This window comes from Megalops cyprinoides, chromosome 17, assembly GCF_013368585.1.
Source record: "Megalops cyprinoides isolate fMegCyp1 chromosome 17, fMegCyp1.pri, whole genome shotgun sequence".
NCBI classification, from domain to species: Eukaryota; Metazoa; Chordata; class Actinopteri; order Elopiformes; family Megalopidae; genus Megalops; species Megalops cyprinoides.
This window is the reverse complement of record NC_050599.1, coordinates 25,240,303-25,258,408: the sequence shown is the minus strand read 5'-3', so window position 1 is coordinate 25,258,408 and position 18,106 is coordinate 25,240,303. Positions and strand designations below refer to the sequence as shown.

Genomic DNA, 18,106 nt, shown 5'->3' with positions numbered 1-18,106 from the left:
TGGACAGACTACAGTTCTCCTCAGGAAGCTGTTGAACAGAAGGTGCCACTTTTTGTCCATCAACCTTTTCTTGTCATTTGATATAATGTAGCCTATCAGAGGCAATTCAATCAAGTATAATTACATTTCATGTGGCAGAGATGTGTGTTTGATATACACTGTTAGGGTTGAGATAATACATATACGGATCTTACAATCAAACCAATGGACACTAATTACACGCTTGATACCATGGTATTTGCAGTGTTATAAAAGCTAACACTAAAAGTAAACCACTAGATTATTTCAGTTTTGCTGTTGTTATTGGGTAAAGAAATTTTATTGAATTCTACCTCTTTTTTTCACCTTTGTAAGTCCAGCTGCTTCATGCCAGGTACTCAAAAACAGGCATGTGTGCCTAAATTTGTTTCCTCTTTTAAGACATTCTGTTTTCGTTCTGTTTGCTTCTTCCTCTTTCTGTCAGGTTGACCAATGCAAAGGCCCCATCTCCATCCTGAAGAAAAGGTCCAACGTGATTGGCTCAAACTCGGAGCTGTCACGCAGAAAGAAACCGGGCCAGCGGGTTCGCTTCAGGGAGCCAGAGTTCACGATTCACAGTAAGAGCTGGCAGGGTGTGAGGGCGTCGAAGGTCAGGGGGTCATCTCTGCCCCACAATCCATCGGGTCACTTCAGATCTGAATTACCCTTCTAACCCTGATTAACCCTGCAATCTACTGCTGATTCTCATGCTCCATTCAGACCGGTGACACCTGATTCTGGATGAAACTGGCACCAGAGAAAAATAATTGAACCAGTCAGGTGTCAAATGGTTAAAATGGTGGATAAATGGTTGATGAACTGCATCTGACTGCACTTTTGAGTTCTAAGTTTACATTCAGATGTCCATGCAGGGGTTTTCCATATAAAGGTGTTACAATCCCTACAGTGTGAATAGATGGTGAGCAAAGTAACTGTGTGAAAGGTCTAGATTACCTTGACAACCTGTTTATCACATTCAAAAACATGTAAATGAGTATATTTATAAATGAAAAATACAGTCATACCAGTTTTGGTGCTTTTCACATATAATGGAATTTAAGTTGTTTGCACCACAGGTGAGCCAAGAGGTTCTGCTTTTAAGACTGCATTTTTGCTGTAGGCATTCCAGTGCTCCCCATTCAGTCTTGCAATGTTGTTTTGAAATGCTTTTTTGTTCATTAATTTTACGGAAAGGGCAGCAGGAAAGATTTATATGTAAAAAGAAGAAAACATAATAGGCCTCAATTATGAAGGTGTATGTATGTCACTTTGACTTCAGCAGCCTAATGCAGCTGTACATTGCACAGTTGTTCAGGTCAAACCCCAAAACTTTTGATTCCCCTGAACTGTCCCTGCAGCAAGCTCAGTACAGCATGAGATCAATATAAACGTAGATCAATGATGTTCAGCTACAAGACTGCACTTTAACAGTTCCACAGGGAGATTTCTGCTCCTGTCTGGCCTACAGAGGTTGGTATAGTGCGGCTGTTCTTGACATAGTTAACTTCCTTACTTAGGCAAACTGTTTCATCTGGAATCGGAGGCTACTTGTTTTCCTATAAATGAGTAAAAAGACAAACAGCCTAGTCCATAAGGTCTGGGTTCACGCAGAGCTCCGCACAGCTTTTTCATACAGTACACTGTATCCCTGTACTTGTACATTCAAAAGATAATGTTCTGTGGGGCAGCGGTACCTGTAATACAAACCCCAGCAATGGCCTTCACCTGCTGGATCTGTTTGTTAGCTGGCTTAATGAGGCCCTAGATCAGCCACATCCTACACTAGCCAGTGACCAGGGGAGGCAGGAAGCTGCAGTTCTGCACCAGGACACATTCGGTTTTTGTTTTATTATCTTCACATTCCAGGAGCAGGACCCTATGCCAACTTGTCCCACTAAAGATTTACTGCCCTGTTGCCTGGAATGGACCCTATATATCAACAGTGGTTACTAAAGCTTTCAGTTCCAAATGGATCTTGTTTTGTTTAACGGTGAACTGAAATAAATTGTTTTGTCAAGCAAAGGCTCTCCAGGGTAAAGTGGTAAAGGCTTTCTGAGGTGTAGCAGTAGAGGGTCTCCAGGGTATAGCAGTAAAGGCTCTCTGGGGCATAGCAGTAAAAGCTCTTTGAGGTATAGTCCTGCGTAAGAGTGGATCAACCTCGCTCTCTCTCTTCCTTCTGGATTTCAGCATACGGCAGTTCACGCAGACTGACTCACCTGGCCCTGCTCTCCTGCCTGCTCCTGCTGCTGTCTGTCTTGTCAGTGGCGCTGTACTGCACAAGCCAGTGGAGGCCCCCAGGGGTGTGCGAGGGCCTTGAGTCAACGCTGACGTCCTGCCTCCTGCAGGTGACAAGGGGCTGCTGGGTCTGGCTCACAATGCAGTGACAGCCAAGCACCACAACCGGAGACACAGCGCTCAGCCAATTTTAGAATTTTTAACACCTCAAAAATTTTTCATAGTCACTGTTTGGGCATGATTTGCATGGATTTGACTACAATGTCACAACTAAAAACATACAGGCAAAGGTACACTGTGGAAATATGTAGCAAATGTCTGTGTAAATAATGGTGTAAACTGTTCACATGCCATGCATATGGTGGTTTGATTTATCTGCTAAAATCCATCCCTGTGGTGTGAAGGGCTTTCTGGATCTCTGTGTTTAGAGTGCCAGGTTAAAAGGCATTCTCAGAATCTGTGAGTTTGCTGCTCCCTGCTGGAGGTCTTGCAGCACTGCAATACTGTACTGTATAATACACAGCTGATTTTCCTGTATACACAAGATGCTAAGGCAGTCAGCCAATGCACCATGTACATTTACACCTGCATTTCCTATAAAAGGTGCAGTAAAAAATTTCCTAAGAATATGGCACAATTATAACATTAACATGATCATTTACAATCATGATTTCCATCATTAACAAAATACATACAACAAAAGCACAAAGCTATGGTCGGGCCAATTTAGCAATTGTTTTAAATCTTAGCACCTTCAGTCTATTTGTTCCAGACATTGCATATTTTTGCATTATAGTGGGCTTATGTAAATGTAATCAGTGGGCTTATGTAAATGTAAATAAGTCTTAAAAGACACTTTAAAATATTTAAAATGACTTTTTATTTGAAAACAATGGGACACAAAACAGTTTTCAATAATAAATACTGTTAAGTAGATGGGCAGTGTGTTAGCAAGACTTCAAGCTTCAATGACTTAAAAATACAATGGACCAAGGGACATGGTTGGCTTAATGTTCTAATGATCACTGGACCCTAACAGAGGCTCCCTTACATCTTCTCATGAGCCACCATTAGCCATGCATTTCCCTAGCTTCTTCCCCCACATTCCCCTAGAAGTATAAAAAAATCCCACACTTCAGCATCCCTTTTTACCAGATCTTTCTAGCATCTCTCCTCTACCTTATCACTACCCGTCGTACAGCATTAGCATTCCCTGATGCTAAGGGAGGGATATCTCAGACATCTTTGGGCAGCAGGTACGGTCTTGAATTTGAATGCCAGACCAAAGATATCACCATACATTTCGGTCTAATATGTCTAACTGTAAACTTTATTTAAACTATTTCTTTACATTTAAGGTTTCTGTACGAAAAACAAATAAAACTGACATTGCAAAACCAGAGATAGAAAATGTGGTCTCATCCCCTATATTATTTAAAAAGGGGGCATGGGGGGGTGGGGATGTGAGGAAAATGCAGAGAGAAAAACTTAGAGCACAAGTAGAAGCCATACTCTTCAATGGAAGGAGCTACACATACAGACATGCCCCATTATTACAGTGATGAGTGTACTGGATGCAATGGGGCAAACGCAAAGCTGGAAGGGTGGAGAGAATGACGGTGAACTGGGCTCCATGTCAGAATTCAATACAAGCATTGAGACAAAGGCAGGGGTCAATATAGTAACACATAGCGTGATTTATGACACAGCTAATGCAGGAGATCAGACAGAGGCTTGGCAGAGGAGCTCAGTGCAGTACTGCATACCACACAAAGCATGTTGAGTGAACAGTAGGTTTGACATATTAACAGGGTAGACTGCTCTCACAGCCATACTGATAATGCTAATAACACTGTGTGCGTTTGGAGCACACAGAATTACACTATAGTACATTTTTATGTAGAGACACTCAGAAGGACTTGCAAAGCAAACAGTTATTACAAGCTATCCATTTGTACACATGGATACTTACTTTTAGTTCAGGTTAGGTACAAGGATACAACAGCAGTACCCCAGTGGAGAATAAAATCAACAGTCTTTAAGTTACAAGCCTTGTTCCTTACCACTATGCTACACTGCTATCTCAATACTCCTAGATAGACCCTGATTCTATACATGTGACTGGTTATTCAGGTAGCCTGCATATGGACAATTATCTGCAGCAAAGACTCGCCAGCTCCAGAAGGGGCCATATGAGGCCTCATGCACAATACCATCTGGTCCACCTTATTACAGCCCACTTACAGAAGTGTCTTAATCTGAGCCATAGCCATATTTTGGCAACATCACACATACAGCCTTTGGATCTGCTACAAGTTTCAATATAATATATAATCCACCACATGCAGAGTGCCAGTCATTCCCTGTTAATGATCCAGCCATACTGCAACCAGTGCAAGTACAAGCAATAGCACTGATGAAACTGCCACTGAATCCGTGAATGTGAAACCAAATGGCAGCAAACCAAGGAGGACTAATTTACACTTGCGTCAGTCCAGCGATAGTCTGCTTATGAATGAAACCTGGATCATCACTACAGGATGTCCCTAAAAGATACCCCAGCCAACTCTACTTACAGGGATGACACCAGCTCACCAGGAGGCTTTAGAGATTCACACTGTCCCACTCATATCATTGTAGCTTGTGTCTAAATAAACTGAGCTCTTCTTTTCCATTTAAATCCATGTATGTTCCCTTTAAGAACTGACAAAAGATGGAATTATTCCAACATGGAAGTTTTTCTCATTAATTCCATCTTGGAATAATTCCAAACGAAACTGACTCAAAACAACCTAAATACCGGTGATATTTGTGATGGACTTAAGATGATAATTAAAAGAAGGATCTTTAATTACTTAAGCTTTTTTTACCCAATTCTCAATTACAGTTTCTCATCCTTAAAAAGTTAGCTCTTAGCAAAAGTGGCATGACTGCACACGTGATACTACAAAATACACATAGTTTATGACAGCATGCAAGCATTCAGAGTAGTCAAATCCATCTGTGTCACAGGCCCCAGCCAATCAAATATAAAGCTGCCAAGACTGAGGCCTAATTCACAAACCCATCACCAGGACACAATGGAGAATACAGCAAACTAAAATTGAATTTCTTGCTGAAAGTAACAACAGGCAGTGTCTGTGGGAAAATGATACTCATGCCTTCAAAAGCCAGTGTTAGCGGTGGGAGGCCGAGAAGTCCCACACCCTATGATGGGTGGAGCTACTACATGCTATGTATATCATGGTTTGAACCAATCAAAAGACTGCACTCCACAGCAAGGCAACAGCAAACCTATGATTGGTTCTAAAAGCAACTAACTGATAACATGATAGCTCCACCCACTCTGGAAATAATGAAGCCTCACTCTCTACAAGTGTAAGAGGACCACAGCTATAAACTGATATCCTCTTTATAATTCATATTAAAATGTGCACCATTAGCTGTCTTTAATGCTATCTGGCATCAATGGTGTCTGCTGTTCCTTCACCTTGTTTTTGTGCTGGGATTTTTTGTCTGATTGCTCACTTTGGCATTGTCAATGCAAAACACTGGAGATGGAAGGAGGAACTATCACACAGACCCACAACATTTACACTTATGACACAAAGAAACAGGGCTTCTTATTTTGTATTTTAACCAATAAACAGGAATCATGCAGTTTCTATTATCCTCTTTTGACACCTCAGTGGAGAGTTACAAACTTGCACTGCTGAGCTGGTCTTTTTCCTCATAGTAAGAAGTGCTTACTGCAGGTTTTTTTCCCCAGATTACTGTAAACACTTGCTTAATGTTCATTCACGCTTCATTGTGTGTCTTGAGGGTTAGAGATTAGAGACTTTTCCAATGAAATGTAATTCCCTATGTATCAAAACCAGTCAAATCAGACTGGGCTCATTTACAACAATACTTTTCAAGCTTTGCCCTGAGCAGTACGTCTCTGCTTAACCGAGGACAAAACAAAAGCTGGTCCACTCCATACTGCACAAAGTCCAGATGTGTTTGACAGGAATACAGAACGTGCTCTGCAGTGATAATGGAGCCATAAACACACATTTACACGATTCAGTTCTTTTTTTTGCCTTTTTCCCCTTATATGCACCCCCTCCCCCAATCCACAGTAGTTACCAACCCACTGTCCTGCCCCTTTGTGACAGGGGAAGTTTGTGAGTGAAGGGGCGGTGACAGCGGCAGGGCCTAGATCATGCCGCTCTTCTGGTCCTCGTCAGATCCCCGTCTGGAGGACCGCCCCAGCAGGAGCTCCTTCTCGTGCACCAGGCTGTCCAGCAGATCCTGCTGCCGGTAGTTTCGGTAAACCTTGAGGAAGGCCAGCACCGTGAGGCCCAGCCAGGTCAGCCAGGCTGCCCATAGGCCGAACTGCGGGAGAGAGGAGAGGCACCGGCCAATCAGATCAGGGGTCAGCTTGTACAAAGCTGTCAGGACTGCGGCATCTTAAGCCGGTTGTTTTGTTTTCCCTGTCCATGTGCTCGTGTTTACTGTTTTCCCTGTGTTCCAACCCTGCCCTGCTCTCTCTCCTGCTTTCTGCCCTGTCTCCACCCACCTGATTACCTGACCATTCCCACCTGCCTGCCTGTGCACCTGCATCCCATCTCCTCATCAGCCTTGCTCTATATATTCCCTGCTTGTTTCTTGTCTCGTTGCCAGTTCGTCACAGTTTGCTGTTTCACTACTCGCTGTCTGTTCTGGTTTGCCTGCTGGTTCCTTTTGCCTTGCCTGTTTTTTCTCAGCTACGATTGCTGGACCTGATTTGTGGAATGTTCGCTGTGTTTTTCTGGTTTTGGACTTTGCCTGTTTTGACCCTGTTTTTGGATTGCCCTCTGGATTTAATAAATTCATACCAGTCTTCGCTGTCTGCGCGCGAGTCCCTGCCCTGAGCCCTGACATAAGCACACACTATGCCAACAGCTCATACAAATTCTAAGTTATGAATACTGAGTACATCCAAAAAGTGCTATCCCTGGATTTTAATGTTCTCATGGAATCACCCTGGTGTTCTTTATGGGACAGCCCAATATCCCACACCTGAAAGCCCCTTCTATCGTGCTGTGTCCTGCTGATTTCCTGGTGCACTGTTTCTTACCTGTGCGATGGCAAACTGGTCATAAAAGGAGGAGTTGTCCAGACTAAGCTCCAGGTCAGTATCCTGGAGCTCCTCACAACTGCAAGAAAGCACACATGAATAGGAATGCTTCAACGAGGACCATAGCGTTACAACTAACAAACACTAGTCCAAATAAAGAGGATTCTTGCAGCTGATTCAATTGAAACATTTAAGAAAACTGGTCATGAAGTACATTACTCTGAGTGCATGTTCTATGGAACCATGTCAGATGGCAGCCATTCAAAGAGGCTTACTGGAAGTCCAACACGGCTGCAGTAACCCCCGACCAGGCTGGGCACCAGGAGAAAATACAGAAGGGTGCAACTGCAATCCATGGGGGGTGCACAAAAAGTCATAAATAATATGTAGACATCTGGATATAAGGAGACAACTGGGTGTGCATTGAGATCCGTCTGGGCGTGCAATGCACACCTAAGCACCCTCATAGTGCTGGGCCTGCCCCTGACCAACCCCTACCCACAGCCCCTGGCATCTCTCCATCATTCATTTTGGAAGCCAAGGACCACGCACCTGCTTGGCATAGTCCCGCCCTCTGTGACTGCGTCACACCAAAGGTTGAAGCCCACGCTGGTGATGGTGCTGGCCACGAAGATCATGAAGACCACGAAGATGCTGGCCAGAAGGTTGAGGAAGGCATGGAAGAAGGAGCTGCAATTGCAGAGAGAGAAGGAGAGAAGCAGATGTCACAAACAGAGCTGGGAGAAATCAACATTCTCCTGTCGTCATGTCATCCTGGGGAAACATCGGCAGAGAAGAAGGATGGGGGCAGGATTGTTGGGGGAGCCACTGGCCGCTGGCCACAGATAAAACATCTGTCCTCGGTTTACAGTGTCAAGACAGCTGCGTCTAATCAGGGTCAAGGGCAAAACCGTGCCAAATAAACGCTAGGGTATTCTGCTCATATGGCTGTTGCGCATTTATAGTCAAGATGTAATACAACTGACGTTTTATGTGCAACACGTTATTCCCTCACCTCCCCTTACATAAAACGCTTGTATAACATTCATGGTTGACGATACAGATTGAAACCCTGGAGGCAGCGCTGAAAATAACCCAAATCAATTTTGGCAAGACGCGTTTAACTTGACTTGTTTCGCCTTCCCGTCATGGACAGCTCCTTTAACGACTTGCATGACTGGGCAGAGTTAAAATTAGATATTCAATTGCGCGAGCTGTTGATCGATGATATGTACCGAGTCTGCACGTTGCAGCAAAGATGTAATTAGCTGAATGGGGAATTTTAAAAAAATAAATAAAGAAAGAAATTGAAATGAAACGCCGACATGAAATAACAATACTAGTATCAAAAAGACTCACTCGTCATGGCCTTTGCAAAGGAGGAAGAGCATCCGCCATGCCTGCACCGCAGCCGGGATGAGGGACATCATCCCCACGAGTGTGACGAATCGGCAGGACGACTGCGGTCCCCACTCCTCTACTACGAAGCGCTGCTTCCCCACCGTCATGTTCTCGTTCTGCCACATCCCTCGGGCGAAAAGCAGACATTTCCCGTGGAATTCATCGCCGTTTTCCGACAGCGGCACGACGGCGACAAAAGCGAATACAAAGGCTAAAAAATAGAGGATGCACTGTCCGAAAAGGAAATTGTCTAGGACCATCTTTCGCCTCGTCCAGGAATAGCCCTTTCAGTGATGGCGAGCTGTGTGACGTGATTCTCAATAAGCCTCAATAAGGAAAAAAATATTTCCGGTAACGTATAGGTTCGCAAATGTCAAATTAAAAGCAGACTCTCTTGCGAGCATTTTTTTTTACATATGGGCAATTGCAAATATCATTCCAACATGATTTAGTTATATTTTATTTGATAGAGTAGTTACAACCGACAAATATTTAAAGTCTTTAAAGTAGTTGCCACCAGTAAGAAACCTGCTCTATCTCATCGGACGAGCATTAAGACTGATTGAAACTTTGTGACACAAAATTAACAACACTTTATCCGATTAGTGCAGTGTCTGTAGATATAACTACACATTCTTTCACATTCACACATAAAAATATGGTAAAAATGAGGCTAGCCTGGTAGCCACATCAATATCCAAATTTTGGATATTGATCTGGCTACCCAGGCTAGCCTCATTTTATTTGATGGAAAACTGTTATTAATAAGACTAGACCTACACTAGTGTCTGTGGATATAACATCCCCACATTCATTGAGTCACAATATTCAGGTTTTTAGGCACAGCTTGTTTTATGTAGCAAATACAGCAAAACAATGCTGATTTGGCTAACCACTAAAGGACAGATTTATTTTGTATGATTCCATTTTTGTTTTATTTTTTTATTTTTGTAAATGACATTTGATCCTATTATTACTGTGTCACAATGCTACAACATCCCACTCTCACTGGGTCATTTAAAGCTACAGGGATTCACTTTCTTTTTATAATGTTCAGCTTCAGAGATTTAGTTTATTATTTATGGGTAAACATGATTTGGCTACGCAGTGAATGATTAAAGGGCAGCCTTTTTTCATATGATTCAAAATCATTTTTAAGGTCACTGACATGAATAACCCTATGGCAAGAACTAATGGCAAGATTCTGATTTGAATTCGCCTAGCAAATTATAGCAGAAAATGAAGAAAAAACTGCATACGAATGTAAGAATAAGTTGAGATATGTTAAAATCGGTTGCATATGCATATACATATATCAATATACATTGTATTTAAGCATAAATAAAATACAACAGATATAATCATGACTATGAGTGACTATGTATATACATACATTTTTGTTTCTAACAATTGTATACTGCAGTTACATATGCACACACATGGAAAGTGATATTAGTAATATGAATCTTTAAATTCAAAGTCTAAAGTCTTTGCAAAAGTCAAGCAGTAGTAATTGTTTGACTGCTGTTGTTACATTTGTAGCACAGACTAGATTTCTAATTGTATCACGATACTATTAAATAACATTCAGGTTTAATATACTGGTGATATAGAATGCGCTGACTGGGACTTTTATTTAGACTCCTGACAGGAAGTGGGAGGACCTTCCGGTTGCTGTTGATGCCAATTGAGGCTCAGTTCACCTTACTGTGATGGCGAGATTGCTCTTGCTCAGTGGCACACACAAAGCACAGCATCACTGTGTGTTTCCTGGCTGGATAAAGCTGGACCAATCCACTGTTGCTGTGGAGCACATACACTATCAAGAATACAGTAAGCAATTCATTGGAGGGTATATAATTACCCCTTTACAGATAAATAAGGAAAAGGAAAGAAGGAAATAGATTAAAAAAAAAATGAATGCAGTAGTCTTTTGCATCAGATGCATTTTTCATTAAAATATAAACAGGTAATCTAGCTGTTTGAAACACTTTGAAGATAACTTCAGAAATGGAGAGAAAATACCATTCTTTGTTGCTTTTGAGTGTGATAGTTTTTTGCTCTCTGAGTAATTCACATTTCCAGTATGGGACTTTACACCTCACCCCCACCCCTCCGTAAGAAGTTCAACATAACAGAAGCAGTGTGTTTTTGGACTTCAGCATACAAGACCTCTGATGTCACAATAAATGGTTCTTGCTTTTCAGTGTACATTGTTACCACACCATGAGTTCTTTCTATAGAATGTATAAATAGTCCTTATGGAAATGGCCCACTATTGAAAATGTGTCAGACAGAGCAAGGGCAGCATTTGTATATATAAGTGGTATAAGCTCAGAACAAACCTGAACAATGAACAATGAACCAATGAACCAATGAACCTGAACAAATCCTCAGCTGGACCACCTGTCGTGAGGCCTCTGTTATTAAACTACAGATTGCCAAACAGACATAAAAATATCCAAGTCCTTTATATCATGTAGGTGGTATATCAGTCATTTTCATGATTCTTCTTTTTTCAGCATTGATATTTTATGATCATTTACCTTATATGTGCAGTACTGTCTGTTTTTATATTTGTTATTTCCTCATTAATAAAAGCATAATTGTTATTAAAGTACATGGAGAACCTTAGTCGCTCCACTACAATCCCAGCAATGTAAAAATGTTATAGAGGGTGCAAGAAGTCCAGTCACATGTTTTGCCAAGCCCCATCTGGTACTTCCAAAAACAATGTGTTGTCATTATAAAATGCCATTGTAACTGTGCTGCCACCCACTGCCACCCAAGTCTGAGCGTCTACTATGGGCACAGGCAGAAGGAGACTACATAAAAAGGACACAATGTGCGTGTGCTGTGCTTGGACTCACTCAAGCGGCAGAGCTTGCACTCTTAAATCCTCCAGGGCTTATGGGTGATAAGGGGATTACGCAGGGGGGTCAGGAATCGGCAGGGAGGAAGTCACTTTGATGTGGCCACAGGCTCCATCTCGTTTTGCTTGTCCCACACCAGGATTCAGCCACTCTTTTCCCTCAGCCACTTCAGAGAATGACCAGTCTCAAAAAGCAAAAGGAGCCAACGCAAAGAGGAGAGACATGAACTTCAAGCCTTGCCTGGAGGATGTAAGCAGCCCCAACCACAAAGGTGAGCACAATGTCAGTCAGAAGATAATCACTGGACTGAAGAGCCAGCCAGAGGTGGTATGTTGTTTGTGTTTTTCCTTTATATATTTTCTGATTCAGACTTTTCAATTTGTTATAGTTGAGACAGCAGACTATTTTCACATCTTTACAACGGGTTTCAGGCAGGTGTTCTTGACAAAATTAGTCAAGCAAAATGCTCTGTAATGTTTAGAGTTAATGGATTCTTGTAGTGTCAATTTTTTGCCTGTTGAACTAATACCAGTATAAAACAGAATTCATCTTTATTCAGCCAAAGATGTTTCTTAGTGATTGGTTAACTTTATTTTTATGGGGCACACTGCAATGGAAAGTGTACAAAGAGGAAAAATTTGCTTCATTTGGAAAATGAAATAACATTTAATGCTGTAATTTCTTGATAATTAGTCTCCCAGTAGTGGTTCCTGTAATATTAAATTTTGTGGAGATCTTTGATTTGCTTGATCGGCATGATATTTGTTACTTTGCATTTCAGGAGTGCGGGCCTCCATTGTTCAGGATATGGTTCAGGAGTAAAAATACCTCAGCTAAGCTGCTTATGAGGTCCTCCAGAAAATAGCTCCCTACTTCTCTTCTCCCTGACCCCGCCCTCCCCATTGGCCCCTCCTTCCACTGCCCCCACCCTGTCCTGTCTCCTCCTTCTCACTTCGTTCTTCATTTCCAGGATAAGAGTTGAGGGAAAAATACCCCCTCAATAAAAACTGACAGGGCCAATCCACAATGGCAGTCCTGAAAGTGACGTTCACCAGGACCAATAGGGACAAGTTGGCCCAGGCTCTGTGGTTCCTGAACTGGATCTCCGTGGTGACGGGGGTCATCCTCCTCAGCCTCGGCCTCTTCCTGAAGGTGGAGCTCCAGAAGCGCGGCGAGCTGATGTCGGAGCGCGACGTCCACGCCGTCCCCCACATGCTGATCGGCGTGGGCCTCGCCGCCTGCGCCATCAACTTCCTGGGCGGGAAGATGTGCTGTGAGGGCGCGGACGCCGCCGCCTTCCTCCGCTGGAAGCTGCTCATGCTCCCCTACATCGTTGTCACCTTCTGCTTCACCTTCTGCCTCCTGGCGGGGGCGCTGCTGTGTCACAGCACGCGCGGCCAGCTGGAGGAGTCGCTGGCGCTGGGGCTTCGCGACGCTCTGCGCCACTACAAGGACACGGACACGCCGGGCCGCTGCTACCTCAAGCGCACCGTGGACCTGCTGCAGATCCAGTTCCAGTGCTGCGGCAACAACGGCTTCCGGGACTGGTTCCAGATCCAGTGGGTCAGCAAACGCTACCTGGACATGTCGCAATCAGAGGTGGTGGAGTAAGTGCAGTAGACTGCAATACCCACAATCCCCTGGGTCTTCTTACAGGCCATGTTCATATGAAGGTTCTGCCGTTAAAAATGATAAGGAGAATTTTAAAAACTCAGGGTGTCAAGTCATTTACCTAAACACTTGAATAGATGTTCAGATGATTTTTTAGATGAAAACTGAAGGATGGGTGTAGAAAGGAATGGCTTTGTGTCCTTATTGCCAGGATAAAGCACACATCAAGCCACTGCATGGTTCTGCATTGACGACTTACAGTATATTCTTAAGCCGTCACCATTATCAATGAGATTTAACAGAAAATTCCCAGCTCTTTGCTTGTGGTACTGATACTGATAGCTCAGATATTCCACCAGACTCTATGTCCTATTCTGTTGTCACTCTGCCGTAACTAACATCTTTCATGAATTAGCTGTGAGCGCCTCCACTGACGTCACTGTCCCTGTGTCACCTTTCTCCCACGTGACATGCAAACTTTTCAGGTGACGTGTGTTGGCTTACACCAGTCGGCTTACATCCCAACCGTTTAGTGTAAAATTGACACAGATTCAGAGTCAGTTGCTAAGGGCAGAAAGTGCCTACAACTGTTTTCAAAATGATCAACCAAGCACTTTCCCTGAGGTTTACTGACACAGGACAGCCCAGGGGGCTGCGCTAATTTGACGTGGCAGGGGTGTTGTTACAGTGCTACTCGATGCACCACACATAAAACTGCCAGTAGCAGAATAATTGAACAAAAACAAATAACTTTTTGTATAACTTTTTTTTAATAAAACACAGAAAACCAGCCTGCACCAAGCCACAGAAGCTGTTCAAAAAAGGTGGCTCCTGCTCTCTACTGAGCCTCTACTCAGGCAGATCATTAACCAATGACTGGTGAGACAGACAATTCACACACAATGACAAATAGCTAACGACAATCACAGTTTACATGGTTGAAGCTGAAGTTGATGAAATGCACTCAGTAAGTTGTAAATTGTAAAGGGCCCTTATTAACAACCACACACCTCACACACGTATATAAACATGTTGATGCAAACAACCAATTAAACTTTAAAAACCACAAAGTTTAAAACTGAGTCGCAGGCACTATTCAGCACATGTGAAAGCTCCACTTTCACAAGTACTACCGAAGCATAATTCATGAAAGAGTTTCTGTCTCTTCCACCCTAAACCCCACCCCAATCCCCCTCCCCCCCTTCCTCCACTCCCCTTCCCCAGTCGCCTAAGGAGTAACGTGGAGGGGAAGTACCTGACGGACGGGGTGCCTTTCAGCTGCTGCAACCTTAACTCCCCCAGGCCCTGCATCCAGCATCAGATCACCAACAACTCGGCCCACTTCAACTACAACTTTGAGGTGGAGGAGCTGAACCTGTGGCAGCGCGGCTGCCGGCAGGCCCTGCTGGACTACTACACCCAGATCATGCACTCCATCGGCTCCATCGTGCTCCTCATCTGGCTCTTCGAGGTGAGGGAGCGCGTGCTCCTGCTCGTACGCTCACAAAAGGTGTATGCTCAAACCGGGGGCCTGAGTTTGACAGGAGATGCAATCACAGGCCAGCAAACACAAAAGATAAAAGAGGCTAATTCAAACCATTCCTGAGAACCAAAGTGTTGTGCTGTTGCAGAACTCACGTTATACCCAGGGTAAAATGTCTGCTTGCTGGTAGTAGCTATTCTTTGCCTTGATTGGTTCAGCTCCCTGAAGCAGTGTAGCGTAGTGCTAAGGTAATGGGCTTTTAACCGAAAGGATGCTGGTTCAGTTCCAAACTGGGAGCTACTGTTGTACCCTTGGGCAAGGACCTTAACCCGCAATTGCCTCAGTAAATATCTAGCTGTATAAATGGATAACATGTAAAAGCTGTAACCTGTGCAAGTCACTCTGGATAAAAATGTCTGCTAAATGACAGTAATGTAATGTTTCCTGGATTGGGATTTTGTATGTTCTCCGTTCTCTTTGCTAATACCTGTCCATACATGGTTCTGACATTCCAAATGCTTATCTCAATATGATGAAATATGATAATCAGTTGATAGAAAGCTTTGGTGCAGTGAAACTTCCGTTTGGATTTTGTTGTATGGTGTTGTATTCCTCCTCAAACAGGGCTCTTCTCCCAGGTCTAGTTTCACTGAATTTTAGTAGTGCATTGTTTTTACACGGTGGGGGCACTGAACACACGTCCAAATTCCCCTTTGCCCGCCTCTACCCTTTGACCTCTCCAGCATGGTTAAGCATGCCTGGTCTCATAGCCCCATCCACGCCAGGCACATTTTCAGGGGTTTCAGTAGCTCTAGTCAAGGTGTCATCTTGATCAATGGTGAAATAAGCAAGCATTTACAGCAGGCATAATTACAATTAAGAGGTATAGGAGCAGCATAACGATCATGTTTTAACATAAAACACATGCTGGTAAAGGAATTTTGGCATTTCTGACGGAATTTTGGGGGTATTTCATTTTGCGAAATTTTGTTAAAATGTTGCAGGACAAGCATATTGTCACTGTAATGGGTGCTACACCATGTAAATAAAGTTTTCCTCCTAACCAGAGCAAGATACTCTAACAAACTTAAATTAAAATAAATCATGTTGCTGTTTAACAAACGCCCTCACTCAGAGCGATCTTCAAGCTGATGAAATAAACTAAACTAAATTAAATAAAATTAAACTAAGTAACCAGGCTATGCCAAGTAGTCTTGCTATGTGTCCCAGTCTTACTCTAGCAATAGCTGGTTAGTGCCTTGTGTGTTGATGGTGATTTTGTTTAATCTAAAACTACAACACTGCTCTCCCTGTTGAATTCTCAGTTTTAAGATCCTGCACAATTGTTGTGACAAGAAGGGCCCATGAAGGATGATGCATGTGCCACTCTTGCTGACAGCTCAAACAATTTGCTTCATGATTGACTTTATTATTGATGAGACACGGACTATCAATTCATTGATAGAACCTTCAACAGAAATGAAACACTGAAATTCTCAGTAGTATGTGTTATGCTTTGTTTTTGAGAGGCAGCAATCCAGGCAGAAATGTGAACATTATTATGGAATTGACTCTAAATTTGAAATTAATCTTCCTCTGTTATATATTTACATATTTTTCCTTAGCTGTATATTTCAGTGGATCAGTCTGAATTTAGATTACACCAATTAAATGTTAAATGCTGAAAAGCAGTAAAATCACACTTGTGCTATATTGTGATATAGTGTTTAACTGTGATGTGATATGAATATAGTGATGAATATAGTAATATATGAAACATTATAGTGTATATGATAAAAAGATAATTGAGGAATCTCACATTAATGACTGATATTTGTCTTTCCTTCCATACAAACAGAGGTTTTCAGAGGATTGGTCATGTCTTTATTATTACTAATATTCATTTTGATTTGATCTCATCAGCACATTGCCTATGTATTAAGCTTGTGGTTTGGGAAAACATTCCCCAGGTAAAGATACCCAGAAGGTCTGAGTCAACATGTGATTATTGGTGCTCTTTTTCCTTTGGGCAAAGCGTTTCCCCTGGGTGGCAATATTCGGGGTCCTCTGATTGGCTCTTTTTCTGACCCCGCCTCCTTCTCCCTGCAGCTGTCGGTGCTGACGGGGGTGCGCTACCTGCAGACGTCCATGGAGAACGTCCTGCGTCTGGGGGACCCTGATTCCGAGTCCGATGGCTGGCTGCTGGAGAACAGCTTTGCAGAGACAGCCCGCTACAACTTCAACATCATCAAGAACCTGGGCAAGTGCTACCAGGGTGACGAGGATGACGACCCCAACATTAACATCCCCACCGCGGTCGAGCACAGGCAAGACAATGTGCCGCCCAAAAAAATCTCTGCGGCTAGCTAGCCCACAGCCTGTAATGAACAGAATCCACCTGAAGGGTGGCGATATCCCATCTCTACAGGGGTGACAGCTGGAGTTTACTTAACAGTAAGAGAGGAACTATACTAAATGATCTGGCAGTTATGGAGCAGAGCAGACTAAGGCTGTAAATACACAAACAGTTGGACCTCATGGTCCTTCAGGTCTGCATTCTGACGCCCACATGCAGACAGATCAGTATGATCTCCTTGGAAGAAGAGACCTGAACACAACGTTGTCCTTGTGCCATACACAAAGCCTGGTGGAGTGATAAACGGAAGAGAAGGAACTGTGCTGAGGAGGGGAGAAGGAGTGAAAGACCACTCACGAGAGGACTGGGTCAGTGCTAACTGTAGAGCTGACAGGAATACAAGAACAGTCCTGTGACATCATCACACCGGCTGAGGGGAGTACAGGCACAGTCCTATGACATTATCATGCTTGCTGACAGGAATACAGGCACAGTGCTGTGACATCAGCATGCCAGCTGACAGGAATACAGGCACAGTGCTGTGACATCATTACAACAGCTGACAGAAATACAGGCACAGTCCTGTGACATCATCATGCCAGCTGACAGGAATACAGGCACCATCCTGTGACATCAGCATGCCAGCTGACAGGAATATAGGCACAGTGCTCTGACAGTATCGTGACAACTTACAAGAATACAGGCACAGTCCTGTGACATCATTACAACAGCTGACAGAAATACAGGCACAGTGCTGTGACATCATCATGACAGCTGACAAGAATAAAGAAACGGTCCTGTGACATCATCAAGCCAGCTCGATAGGAATACAGGCACAGTGCTGTGACATCGTCACACCAGTTGGAGGGGACGTGTGAACAGAGGTGATAGTGACCCATCACCCATAGTGGCTTGGACAATCCTACCCCCTGGACAGTGTCTCCCTCCCTTGCATTTGGCTGGTTTAATTTTAATACCATGTTAGCTCAAACCTGACAGTCAAATGCACTGTACATCTCCATAATTCT

General features: G+C 43.3%; 2 protein-coding genes across 2 annotated transcripts; one reads left to right on the top strand and one right to left on the bottom strand.

Annotated features, from left to right (window-relative positions):
- Positions 1–5,145: 5,145 nt before the first annotated feature.
- LOC118792280 (transmembrane protein 179-like) lies at positions 5,146–9,060 on the bottom strand. Its single transcript, XM_036550096.1, has 4 exons — positions 8,714–9,060; positions 7,907–8,044; positions 7,355–7,433; positions 5,146–6,630 (listed from the first exon to the last, which is right to left on the bottom strand). The coding sequence occupies exons 1-4, from the start codon at positions 9,013–9,015 to the stop codon at positions 6,451–6,453; spliced, it is 699 nt and encodes a 232-aa protein (XP_036405989.1). The 5' UTR covers positions 9,016–9,060; the 3' UTR covers positions 5,146–6,450.
- Positions 9,061–12,654: 3,594 nt separating this feature from the next.
- Positions 12,655–17,092, top strand: LOC118792279 (photoreceptor outer segment membrane glycoprotein 2-like). Its single transcript, XM_036550095.1, has 3 exons — positions 12,655–13,235; positions 14,464–14,710; positions 16,832–17,092. The coding sequence occupies exons 1-3, from the start codon at positions 12,655–12,657 to the stop codon at positions 17,090–17,092; spliced, it is 1,089 nt and encodes a 362-aa protein (XP_036405988.1).
- The last annotated feature ends 1,014 nt before the right edge of the window (positions 17,093–18,106 follow it).